Genomic DNA, 12,600 nt, shown 5'->3' on the forward strand with positions numbered 1-12,600 from the left:
GTCGAGAGTGCCAGAGGGGAAAGGCAGTTCCTCAGAAACCACCTGGCCGACTCGTACCAGTTCCACCAGTAAAACGCCTTTCCAGCATGTTGGGATTGACCTCAGGTTTCAGATGGATTATATAATGGTAAGACAGAGATTTAGGAACCAGGTTTTAAATTGTAAGACATTTCCAGGGGCAGATGTGGACTCTGACCACAATCTGTTGGTTATGAACTGTAGATTAAAACTGAAGAAACTGCAAAAATGTGGGAATCTAAGGAGATGGGACCTGGATAAACTGACTAAACCAGAGGTTGTACAGAGTTTCAGGGAGAGCATAAGGGAACAATTGACAGGAATGGGGGAAAGAAATACAGTTGAAGAAGAATGGTAGCTTTGAGGGATGAAGTAGTGAAGGCAGCAGAGGATCAAGTAGGTAAAAAGACAAGGACTAGTAGAAATTCTTGGGTAACAAAAGAAACATTGAATTTACTTGATGGAAGGAGAAAATATAAAAATGCAGTAAATGAAGTAGGCAAAAAGGAATACAAACGTCTCAAAAATGAGATCGACAGGAAGTGCAAAATGGCTAAGCAGGGATGGCTAGAGGACAAATGTAAGGATGTAGAAGCTTATCTCACTAGGGGTAAGATAGATACTGCCTACAGGAAAATTAAAGAGACCTTTGGAGAAAAGAGAACCACTTGTATGAATATCAAGAGCTCGGATGGAAACCCAGTTCTAAGCAAAGAAGGGAAAGCAGAAAGGTGGAAGGAGTATATAGAAGGTCTATACAAGGGCGATGTACTTGAGGACAATATTATGGAAATGGAAGAGGATGTAGATGAAGATGAAATGGGAGATACTATACTGCGTGAAGAGTTAGACAGATCACTGAAAGACCTGAGTTGAAACAAAGCTCCAGGAGTAGACAACATTGCATTAGAACTACTGAGAGCCTTGGGAGAGCCAGTCCTGACAAAACTCTACCATCTGGTGAGCAAGATGTATGAGACAGGCGAAATACCCTCAGACTTCAAGAAGAATATTATAATTCCAATCCTAAAGAAAGCAGGTGTTGACAGATGTGAAAATTACCAAACTATCAGTTTAATAAGTCACGGCTGCAAAATACTAACGCGAATTCTTTACAGATGAATGGAAAAACTAGTAGAAGCCGACCTCGGGAAAGATCAGTTTGGATTCCGTAGAAATATCGGAACACATGAGGCAATACTGACCCTATGACTTATCTTAGAAGCTAGATTTAGGAAAGGCAAACCTACATTTCTAGCATTTGTAGACTTAGAGAAAGCGTTTGACAATGTTAACTGGAATACGCTCTTTCAAATTCTGATGGTGGCAGGGGTAAAATACAGGGAGCGAAAGTCTATTTACAATTTGTACAGAAAGCAGATGGCAGTTATAAGAGTCGAGGGACATGGAAGGGAAGCAGTGGTTGGGAAGGGAGTGAGACAGGGTTGCAGCCTCTCCCCGATGTTATTCAATCTCTATATTGAGCAACCAGTGAAGGAAACAAAAGAAAAATTCAGAGTAGGTATTAAAATCCATGGAGAAGAAATAAAAACTTTGAGGTTCACCAATTACATTGTAATTATGTCAGAGACAGCAAAGGACTTGGAAGAGCAGTTGAACGGAATGGATAGTGTCTTGAAAGGAGGATATAAGATGAACATCAACAAAAGCAAAACAAGGATAATGGAATGTAGTCAAATTAAGTTGGGTGATGCTGAGGGAATTAGATTAGGAAATGAGACACTTAAAGTAGTAAAGGAGTTTTGCTATTTGGGAAGTAAAGTAACTGATGATGGTCGAAGTAGAGAGGATATAAAATGTAGACTGGCAATGGCAAGGAAAGCATTTCTGAAGAAGAGAAATTTGTTAACATCGAGTATAGGTTTAAGTGTCAGGAAGTCATTTCTAAAAGTATTTGTATGGAGTGGAAGTGGAGTGGAAGTGAAACATGGATGATAAATAGTTTGGACAAGAAGAAAATAGAAGCTTGTGAAATGTGGTGCTACAGAAGAATGCTGAAGATTAGATGGGTAGATCACATAACTAATGAGGAAGTATTGAATAGAATTGGGGAGAAGAGAAGTTTGTGGCACAACTTGACTAGAAGAAGGGATCGGTTGGTAGGACATGTTCTGAGGCATCATGGGATCACCAGTTTAGTATTGGGGGGCAGCGTGGAGGGTAAAAACGGTAGAGGGAGACCAAGAGATGAATACACTAAGCAGACTCAGAAGGATGTAGGTTGCAGTAGGTACTGGGAGATGAAGAAGCTTGCACAGGATAGAGTAGCATGGAGAGCTGCATCAAACACAGCCGAAGCATTCGAGGTAGCCAAATTCATTGTGGGAGACATTGTGTTAAAACACGGTGCCCCAAGATCATTAATTACGGATTGATTGAAAGTTTTTCAGTCAAATCTTGTGACAGAGATAAACCGTCGGTGCAACATTACTCATCACATGACGACTGCCTACCATCCGCAAACTAACGGGCTTACTGAATGCCTTAATAAGACCTTGGCCAACATGCTATCAGTGTTTGTGAATGTTGGGCAGAGCAACTGGGATGAGGTGCTACCTTTTGTGACGTTTGCCTACAACACCGCCAAATGAGACACCACAGGATTTATGCCTTTTTTCTGGTGCATGAGCATGAGGCGACTACGATGATGGACACTGTGTTTCCGTTGCATCCTGATGACATGGATGACAATTACATCAGTCAGGTGTTAACCAGAGCTGAGGAAGCTTGGCAGTAAGCTGGACTCCACATACTGCAGGCTCAAGAAAACAGTTGCTGAAGGTTTGTCACAAGCCACCGCCCTGCTGCATACCAGCCCGGTGACCTCGTCTGGATCGTCACTCCTGTTTGGAAGCTTGGTCTCTCTGAGAAGCTCCTCAGGTGCTACTTTGGACCTTATAAGGTTGTAAGACAGTTGTCTGATGTTACTTACGAAGTTGAAGATTTCAATCCTGACACAAGGTGACGAAAGATCAGAGATATGGTCCATGCCCTTTGAATGAAGCCCTATAAGGATCCTGCAACCCAGGGTAAATTCAAAGCTCCAGCAACAGGAAAAACGCGGAAAGGTGACAAAGAATGTAGCAGCAGGGGTGAACATCAGTCATCGTGATTCGGAATATGCAGAACTGATGACTCATTCCTGAACTAGGAGGATATAACACTGAGACGCTGTTCTCTTAAGGAGGGAACAATATCGCAGAAGAAGCTGACTAGCACAGTCACTGTAATGCAGTGGTTATGATACTAGGCTGTTGCATGGAGGGTCATGAGTTCAAAACTCACCTGAACTGTAAAATTTTAATTTCAGTATTCAGTTTGAGTACATTCTACAAGTATCCACAAATGTCAAGAATCATTGTACTGGAATGTTCTGTAATTGTATATATACCAAATGTGCTCTGGCCAGAGGCAGTTTGCTTATCGCTCTCGTATGTGCAAGTGCTGAATAGACCTTCGTTGAGTGAAGTTAGTGTTCGTCATTCATCTAATTACATCGTCTTCTATGTGACAATATGATATGAAGGACCTGGAACACATACAATAAGAAATCACCACTATCATACAGTCACTCTTTCAGAAGCCCTCTACACAACTGAAACATCATCATTAACCATCAACATCAAGGACATTGAGAAAGTGGACAGTGAAATACTCAGAAAAATATTTGGAGCCAAGATTCAAGATGGTATCTGGGTGTGCAAAAGCTCTAAAGGACTGTACTCAAGGATTCAATTTTTCATGTCAGTTGCACAGAAAAGATTATTGAAATTCTACAGACATTTAGCAAGAATGGACGCCTGTAGAATGACCAAGAAAATGTTCCTAATCATCAAAGGAACTCGCCAAACCAGGGCACACTGGCTAACAGAAACCCAAAATGACCCCATGGAACTCAGTATTGACCTGCTAGAAACCACATGGACTACGCACAGACAAAAAATCAACTCTCATTAGTTTACAACTAAAAACACAATGGAAAAGAATCTGAAATTGAAAAACACATGGACACTAGAAAGAAGACAGGCCCATAGTGAAAGGATGAGGAAGCTTTGGGAAGAAAAGAAGAACAAGAAAGCTTAGAAGACCAGTGCTAATTAATGGTTCTGTGTGCTCCTTGGAGGGTGAAACAAATAAATATATAAATAATAATACCAAGGGCAACGAGCTATCATTAATAAGAGTGTATCTGTTAGATGGAAAAGAAGAAGTCATTGTAAATAATTGTAGATCGAATGCTTTACCTTGTTACTCAGGACTGTCACAAGTTCCTGTTCTGGCCCCTTTTCTTCTTGTAATATATGTGAATAATTTGCCACTTGCACAGTTCAGAAAAGCTGGTGTTGATAGAAAGGATCCAGATGGCAGATGCTGTAAAGCAGTCTTTAAAATCAATAGCATTGTGATGGACAGTGTGCTCAGCAGCTGGGTGGTCCGGCTCTTTCTTGACCATAGACTGTCAGTGGCCATTCATGTGGACAGACAGCTTATTGGTCATCATGCCCACATAGAATGAAGCACAGTGGTTGTAGGCTAGCTTAGCTTGTAGATAATGTGACTGGTTTCACATGTACATCTGCATTTGATGGGATAAGTGATGCTTGAGACTGGACTGGAGGAGATGGTGGTGGAAGGATGTGTGGCACAGGTCTTGCATCTAGGTCTATTACAGGGGGATGAGCCATGGGGCAAGGGGTTGGGAACGGGTTGTGCAGTGGTGAACGAGGTTATTGTTTGTGTCGGGAGGTCAGAGGAATACCACTGTGGAAGGGATGGGGAGAATAGTGTGTAGGTCATTCCTCATTTCAGCGCACGATGAGAGGTTGTTGAAACCCTGGCTGAGAATATGATTCAGCTGCACAAGGTTCAGGGTGGTACTGAGTCATGAGGGTATATTTCTCTGCGGCCATACTGTGTGACTTTGGGAGGGTTTGGGTGTCTGGAGAGCAAAGGCATGGGAGATCTGTTTCTGTACTGGATTGGGAGGATAAGTACAGTCAATGAAGGCTTCGGTAAGACACATAGTATATTTTGAAAGGGACTGCTCATCATTACAGATGTGACAGCTATATGTCGCTAGACTGCATGGAAGGGACTTCTTTGTAAGGAATGGGTGGCAGCTGTCGAAGTAGAGATATTGCTAGTGGTCGATAGGTCTGATATGGACAGATGTACTGATATAGCCATTTTGCGGTGGAGGTCAACATCGAGGAAGGTGGCTTGTGGAGGACCAGATGAAATGAATGGGGGAGAAGGTTTTGAGGTTCCGGAGGAATGTGGATAGGTGCCCTCATCCTCAATTCAGATCAAAAATATGTCAACGGTGAATTTAAACCAGGTGAGTGATTTGGGATTCAGGTGATTAGGAAGGATTCCTCTAGAAGGCCCACAAATACAACATCTGGGGCACTGTAGTGGGTACCAGCATGGCATCATCTTATTCATGGTTCAGAACCAGTTTCTATTTCGGAAATGGTAAAAAAGAAAAAAAATTGTACCTCTAAATGAAGTTGCATGTGTAGAACTAAAACCTTCAGTAATATTAATATTAGCACTATTCATGTGTGGGTTTATATATATCTCGTAATATGACTTGTTCCACATCATATCGATAAAATAATCAGGAAAATGATCTACAGAACATGACATAACTAACTAACTAACTGATTCATTGATGACATATTTGTGATCTGAATTGAGGAGGGTGAGGATACCCAATCCACATTCCTCCAGATCCTCAATATGTTCTCCCCCATTCCCTTCACCTGGTCCTCCTCAACCCAACAAGCTATCTTCCTCAATGTTCTCCTACACCTCAAAATGGCTACATCACTACCTCTGTCCATATCACACCTACCAACCACCTCCAGTATCTCCACTATGACAGGTGTTACCCATTCCATATCAAGAAGTCTCTTCCACACAGCCTAGCCACCCATGACTGTCACATGTGTAGTAAAGAGCAGTCCATCTCAAAAACTACCAAGGGTCTCACTGAGGCCTTCACAGACTGTAATTACCCTCCCAATCACAAACATTCTGTCCCTTATCTCTCCAGAAACCTACCCCCTTCCAAAGACCCACCATCTGGCCACAGAGGACCATATACCTCTTGACTCAGTACCATCCAGGACTGGAACAACTGAATCACAATCTCAGCCAGGGTTTGACCACTTCTCATCATGCCCTGAGATGAGGAATGTCCTAACCACTACCCTCCCCACCCCTCCCACAGTGGTATTCTACTGCCCACCCAACCTACAAAATAACCTCGTCCGTCCCTACAGAGCCCTCACTGCCAGCCCCTTGCCTCATGGTTCATATCCCTGTAATAGACCTAGATGCAAGATCTGTTCCATATGTCCTTCTACCACAACCACCTATCCCATCAAAGGCAACGCTACTTGTAAAACTAGTCATGTGATCTACAAGCTAAGCTGCAACCACTGTGCTTCATTCTATGAGGTCATGACAACCAACAAGCTGTCTCTCGACATGAATGGCCACAGGCAAACAGTGGTCAAGAAACAGTTGGTCCACCCAGCTGCTGAGCATGTTGTCCATCACAGTACTCTTGATTTTAATGACTGCTTCACAGCATCTGCCATCTGGAGCCTTCCTACCAACACCAGCTTTTCTGAACTGCACAAATGGCAACTCTCCATGCAGTTTATACTATGTTCCCATAATCCTCCTAACCTCAATCTTTGTTAGTCATTGTCCTTCACCTACCCATCTCTTCCCTGTTCCCACTTCAAAGCCTTCTATTCCACAAGCCCACCAACAATCTTTTTTATTTCTCTTATTTTTCGCTCCCACCTCATCCTCCATCTAATCTTCTGACTGCATGTAGTTGCCCTGCTCTCTCAGTACCTTGTCCCTACATTCTCCCACAAACAGTACTTTACATGCGCAGTTGTTCACAGTTAGGCCTTGGGAGCCAGAGAGCATGGGCATGTGAGCTGCATTTGCACGATTATATGAGTGTGTGTGTGTGTGTGTGTGTGTGTGTGTGTGTGTGTGTGTGTGTGTATTGTCTACTTCAGACTACTTCAGAAGAAGGCCTTGTGGAGAAAAGCTTATGTGTTTGGTAATCTTTTTGTTGTGCCTGTCTGTGACCTAACAGCTGGCCGCTGTGGCCGAGCGGTTCTAGGTGCTTCAGTCCGGAACCGCGCTGCTACTATGGTCGCAGGTTCGAATCCTGCCTCGGGCATGGCTGTGTGTGATGTACTTAGGTTAGTTAGGTTTAAGTAGTTCTAAGTCTAGGGGACTGATGACCTCAGATGTTAAGTCCCATAGTGCTTAGAGCCATTTTGTGACTTAACATCTCCATCATAGGGTGAGTAGTAATCTGTCCTTTTCATAATATTATTCCATCATGAATATTCCATTGTTAGATTTAAAGTATAATAGATTTAACTGGCATAAAACCGTGTAATGAACTGGCAGTGAGACACCTACCAATGAACTCCCTTTAGAGGTATCTACAAAATCTGTAACCAACAGCATTATTTATGGGGTAGAATAATTATATAATAAGGTATTATCCAAAACCTAAAATTTAATTTTCAGTGTAAGATGCATGTGTAATGTGTAATTTTAATGTAAAATTTATTGCACACATATCAAAACCTATACTGAGTACATAATCAGTGATTGATGAATAACTATGAACAAATAATAATGTTTATACTATCAGAGGACAAAACACATAACAATTTTCTGGGGATGTGCAGCCTGTGTATCCAATGACTGAAGCTATTTAAAACGTTAACTGACACTATTGTTAATGTTATAGGATGAAGGCAATCCATCTTGTCAAAAATGTGGTAAAGGAGCATCAGTTTTGCACGTCAAACCAAATGATCCTGAAGGAACTGTAATTGGGTCTGAAAATCCTAAGCTAACTTACCAGTTTTATTACGAGCTGTTTCGGAATACATTTCTTGCTATTGCGTAAGTCATTGAATTATTATGCTCCTATTCATTACAGAATGCAATAATTAATTTTTACTTGTTTACTTTTAGTCATTTTAGCAGATGTGTCAATGACAGAATGTTGAAGGATATATGGTAGTATTCACAAAACTTCTCCAAATAAAATGTAATAGAATAGTAAAATATAGAACTGTGAAATGTCACAATGAAAATCATAGTAATATTAACAATAGTAATAGTAATAATACATTTAAAATGTAAAAAAAGTAATTCAGTTCAAAAGTTTTAATAGTGAACACCACAGGTTTGTTTGTTAACTTGTTTTTATGAAATGTGTAAAATGTCCAAAAAACTCAGCTCAGAGTGTGCTATGGATGATGGATGAAATGCTGACTCTTCAACTAATCTTACACTGAAGAGTCAAAGAAACTGGTAACCTGCCTAATAACATGTAGGGTCCCCACTAGCATGCAAAAATGTTGCAGCATGATGTTGTATGGACTTGACTAATGCCTTGAGTAGTGGTAGGGCTGGAGGGAATTGACAACATAAATCATGCCGTCCATAAAACCGTAAGAGTATGAGGGGGTTGAGATCTATTCTGAACACCATGTTGCAAGGCATCACAGATATGCTGAATAATGTTCATTTCTGTGGAGTGGTAAGAGGTTTCCACAATTTATTTCCTAGACATCAGATTACTGGGATATCAATCTGTACTAGGCTCAGAGAACACCATAGATTAGATTAGATTAGATTTACTTTCATTCCAATTGATCCGTAGTGAGGAGATACTCCAGGATGTGGAACATGTCAGAAAAACAACAATACATGACAAATATTTACAAATAAGCTAATGTACCATTCCACAGGTCCCAAGTGGAATGATCGTCATTTTTTAATGAACACTAAGAGTCATTTTACAAATACTAATGCACTGAATCTAAAATAAAAAAGTTTTTTATTTATTTATAAGGTAATAAACATGTAATACAACTACTGTAATACTTATTTACAATAAACACATTACTACACTGAAATGGTGCAGAAGTTAGATTATACTTACACACACACACACACACACACACACACACACACACACACACACACACACAAATTTTCAGTGAACACATTACTGCACTGAAATTGTGCAGAAGTTATGTTGTACTTATATACAAATCAGTTGGTTTTACTAAGAAATTCATCAATGGAGTAGAAGGAGTTGGCCACCAATAAATCCTTTAGGCTTCTCTTAAACTCAATTTCATTGGTTGTTAAGCTTTTTATGGCTGCTGGCAAGTTATTGAAAATGTGTGTTTCTGAATAATGCACACCTTTTTGTACAAGACTAAGTGACTTTAAATCCTTGTGAAGATTATTCTTATTTCTAGTATTGATTCCATGAATTGAGCTGTTGGTTTGAAAAAGTGATATATTTTTAATGACAAATTTCATTAAGGAATAAATATATTGGGAAGCTGTAGTTAGTATCCCTAGTTCCCTAAACAGGCTTCTGCAGGATGTTCTTGAGTTCACACCACATATAATTCTTACTGCACGTTTTTGTGCCCGGAAAACTTTAGCTTGGCTTGATGAATTACCCCAAAAAATAATCCCATATGACATTAAGGAATGAAAGTAAGCATAGTATGCCAGCTTTTTCATTTTTGTATCCCCTATGTCTGACAAAATTCGCATTGCAAACAGAGATTTGTTAAGACGCTTCAGCAGTTCTGTGGTGTGCTCCTCCCAGTTGAATTTATTATCAAGCTGTAATCCCAAGAATTTAACACTGTCCACTTCTTCTATCTTCTTGTCATCATATGTTAGACATATACTCTTGGGACACCCCTTACAAGTTCTGAACTGCATGTAGTGTGTTTTTTCAAAGTTTAGTGACAAAGAATTGGCTAGGAACCAGTGATTAATATCCACAAATATTTTATTGGCTGATCTTTCTAAGACTACACTTGATTTGCTAACTTGATTTGCTATTTATTGCAATGTTTGTATCATCGGCAAACAAAACAAACTTGGCAGCTGGTAATGTTACTGATGAAAGGTCGTTGATATAAACAAGAAAAAGCAAGGGCCCCAAAATGGAACCTTGTGGGACCCCCCAGTCATAGGAGCTGGAGACTGAACAAGCCAGATTCTGCATAACCATCGAGTTCATAAACTCACTCACACATATGGCAAAACATGAAGTTAAACAATGGAAAATCCAGGAAAAAGATAGATGATGAGTTGTACACAAGCACAGAAAGAAGACTGTCCCTGGCAGCCGTAGACAGAGGTCATGTGTGTGTGAGCTGTGTTTGTGTGAATGTGTTTGTCTATATGTTGTCTATTTTGGAAGAAGGCCTTCTGGCCAAAAGAGTATATGTTTAGTAGTCTTTTTGTTGTGCCTTTCTGCGACTCAACATCTCTGTTATATAGTGAATAGCAATCTATTCTTTTTGTAATATTGTCTTTATTCCCATTGTAGCCACTGTTGTTTGGCAATCATTTTTCTAACAATTCCAATTCACACCCATGCACATGACTATTGCAGAGTTAGTAGGCAGTGATTCTTTCTTATGTCTGTTCCAAACCTTAAAAGCAATATTTGATGACATGTTTCCGGTAAGACCAGTGAAGAAACCTGTGGACAAATCACAAGGCAGGCAGAAAGTTATCAATGTGAAACAATGGCACACACCCGAGCTCAATAAATTGAAGTGTGCTGTAACAATGTGCAAGGACCCAATGAAATCAGGTTTAGACATTCCAGCTAAAGAATTACATCACCACAACTACCTAAAAGCCATAAAAGCTTATAGGAAGGCAGTAGAGGAAGCAAAAAAGAAATATAATGATACATACTTTAAAGATGCCCAAAATCCTTGTAAAGCTGCCTGGAATCTTGTAAATGAGAACAGAAAGAAGACTACCTCCTGCTTAAATTCATGTAGCCCTGATGACTTCAATGAATATTTTGTCAGAATAGTGGAAAAGCCAGTGAGTGAAATTCCACACTCTGTCCTAGATCCGACTGCAAACATAAGAAATGCAGACAGTTGCAGTATTCAAAACTGGAAGGAAGTACACCCTGAAGACATGATAAAAATTGTAAACTCCTACAAACACTCAGAAAGTGTAGACATCTATGGCATGTCCTACACACTGCTAAAGAAAATTATTGCAGAATTAACTCAGCAACTAGCCATAGCAATAAACAAATGTCTATCTTCTGGTGTCTTCCCAGACTTCCTTAAACTGGCTTGCACAGTACCAATATATAAGAAGGGGGAGTGATGCGAGGTGTCCAGCTTCAGACCAATCTCAGTGGTACCAGTACTAGCCAAAGTTACTGTGTCTGTGATGCACTGCTAGGTACTGAATTACTTTGAGGAAAACAACTTATTCCAAAACACACAGCACGGATTCCGCAAAGGGAGATCAACATTGACAGCCACACTGGACTTATTAAAAACGATTCAACAGAGTTTTGAAGAGAGAGAGAGTGTGGCACTGACACTCTGTGACCTCAGCAAAGCCTTTGACTGCATCTCACACACAACACTAATAGCCAAGTTAAGATGCTATGGTGTTGGAGGTGTTGTTCTATCAACACTCCAATCTTATTTGGAAAACTGAAAGCAGTGCACAGAGCAACTTCTCTTGAACAAAAACTGGAACATGGAGTGCCTCAAGGATCAGTCTTAGGACCTCTCCTATCCCTCATACATGTCAATGATATGAGCTGTAATAGTCAAATGTTGCAGTTTGCAGATAACACTATCCTTATTGTCAAAGGACATACAGCCGCAGAAGCTCGTGGTGCATCAAATTTGATTTTTGAAGAAATAAAAGAATGGTTGTTCATAAATAAAATGAAGATTAATGAAGAAAAAACCCAACATTTGATATGCAGTCCAACCAACATTGAAGAGCAAGAAAACATGGAGACTGTCAGACTACTGGGCTTCAAGGTTGACAGCAAACTCTCCATGAATGATCACACTGCATATTTATCCACCAAATTTTCTTGTATGATATACCTTCTGAGGAAGCTGAAGAGGGTAATAACTGACCAGTTTCTCACAATAGTCTACCATACACTCTTCCACAGCCACATGGACTGTTGTTGTGGGGACACTTCTCAGGCTGCAAAGATATGTTGCTATTACAAAAAAAAAAAGCCATCAGGATCAAATCCTCTAGCGAAAGACTGGACCACTGTAAGCCAATTTTCACAAGGCTAGGCATAATGACTGCTTTTAGCCAGTATGTGTTTTTTGCCTCATTTATATAAAAGAAAATCAAAGGAATTTTAGCATAAGACAAGAAATACATAATCATGCCACTCGCTGTAAGAGGAACATTGAAGTGCCAAGGTGTCACCTATCAAGTACACAAGACAGCTTTCCAACAGTTGCCCTAAAAATGTACAATCAACTGCTTCCAGAAGTGAAATCCCTGCCACCCAAATTATTTCAGAAAAAAATTGCTCACGACTTGAAACAACATCCACTATATTCCTTGGAAGAGTTTTTCAACAGTGGTTCTAGTGAATGGACAAAATAATAAATATTGTTGTGTTTTATATTTAATTTTGCCTAAATTTAATCTTCTTTTTAT

General features: G+C 40.1%; 1 protein-coding gene across 1 annotated transcript in view; it reads left to right on the forward strand.

Annotated features, from left to right (window-relative positions):
• Positions 1-12,600, forward strand: part of LOC126183845 (ionotropic receptor 25a) — a 442,093-nt gene that overhangs the window by 134,303 nt on the left and 295,190 nt on the right. Inside the window, exon 7 of the mRNA XM_049926116.1 lies at positions 7,838-7,995. Within this exon, the coding sequence (XP_049782073.1) occupies positions 7,838-7,995 (158 nt within the window). The remainder of the gene's footprint in view (positions 1-7,837; positions 7,996-12,600) is intronic.

The sequence above is a fragment of the Schistocerca cancellata genome, chromosome 1 (assembly GCF_023864275.1).
Source record: "Schistocerca cancellata isolate TAMUIC-IGC-003103 chromosome 1, iqSchCanc2.1, whole genome shotgun sequence".
NCBI lineage: Eukaryota > Metazoa > Arthropoda > Insecta > Orthoptera > Acrididae > Schistocerca > Schistocerca cancellata.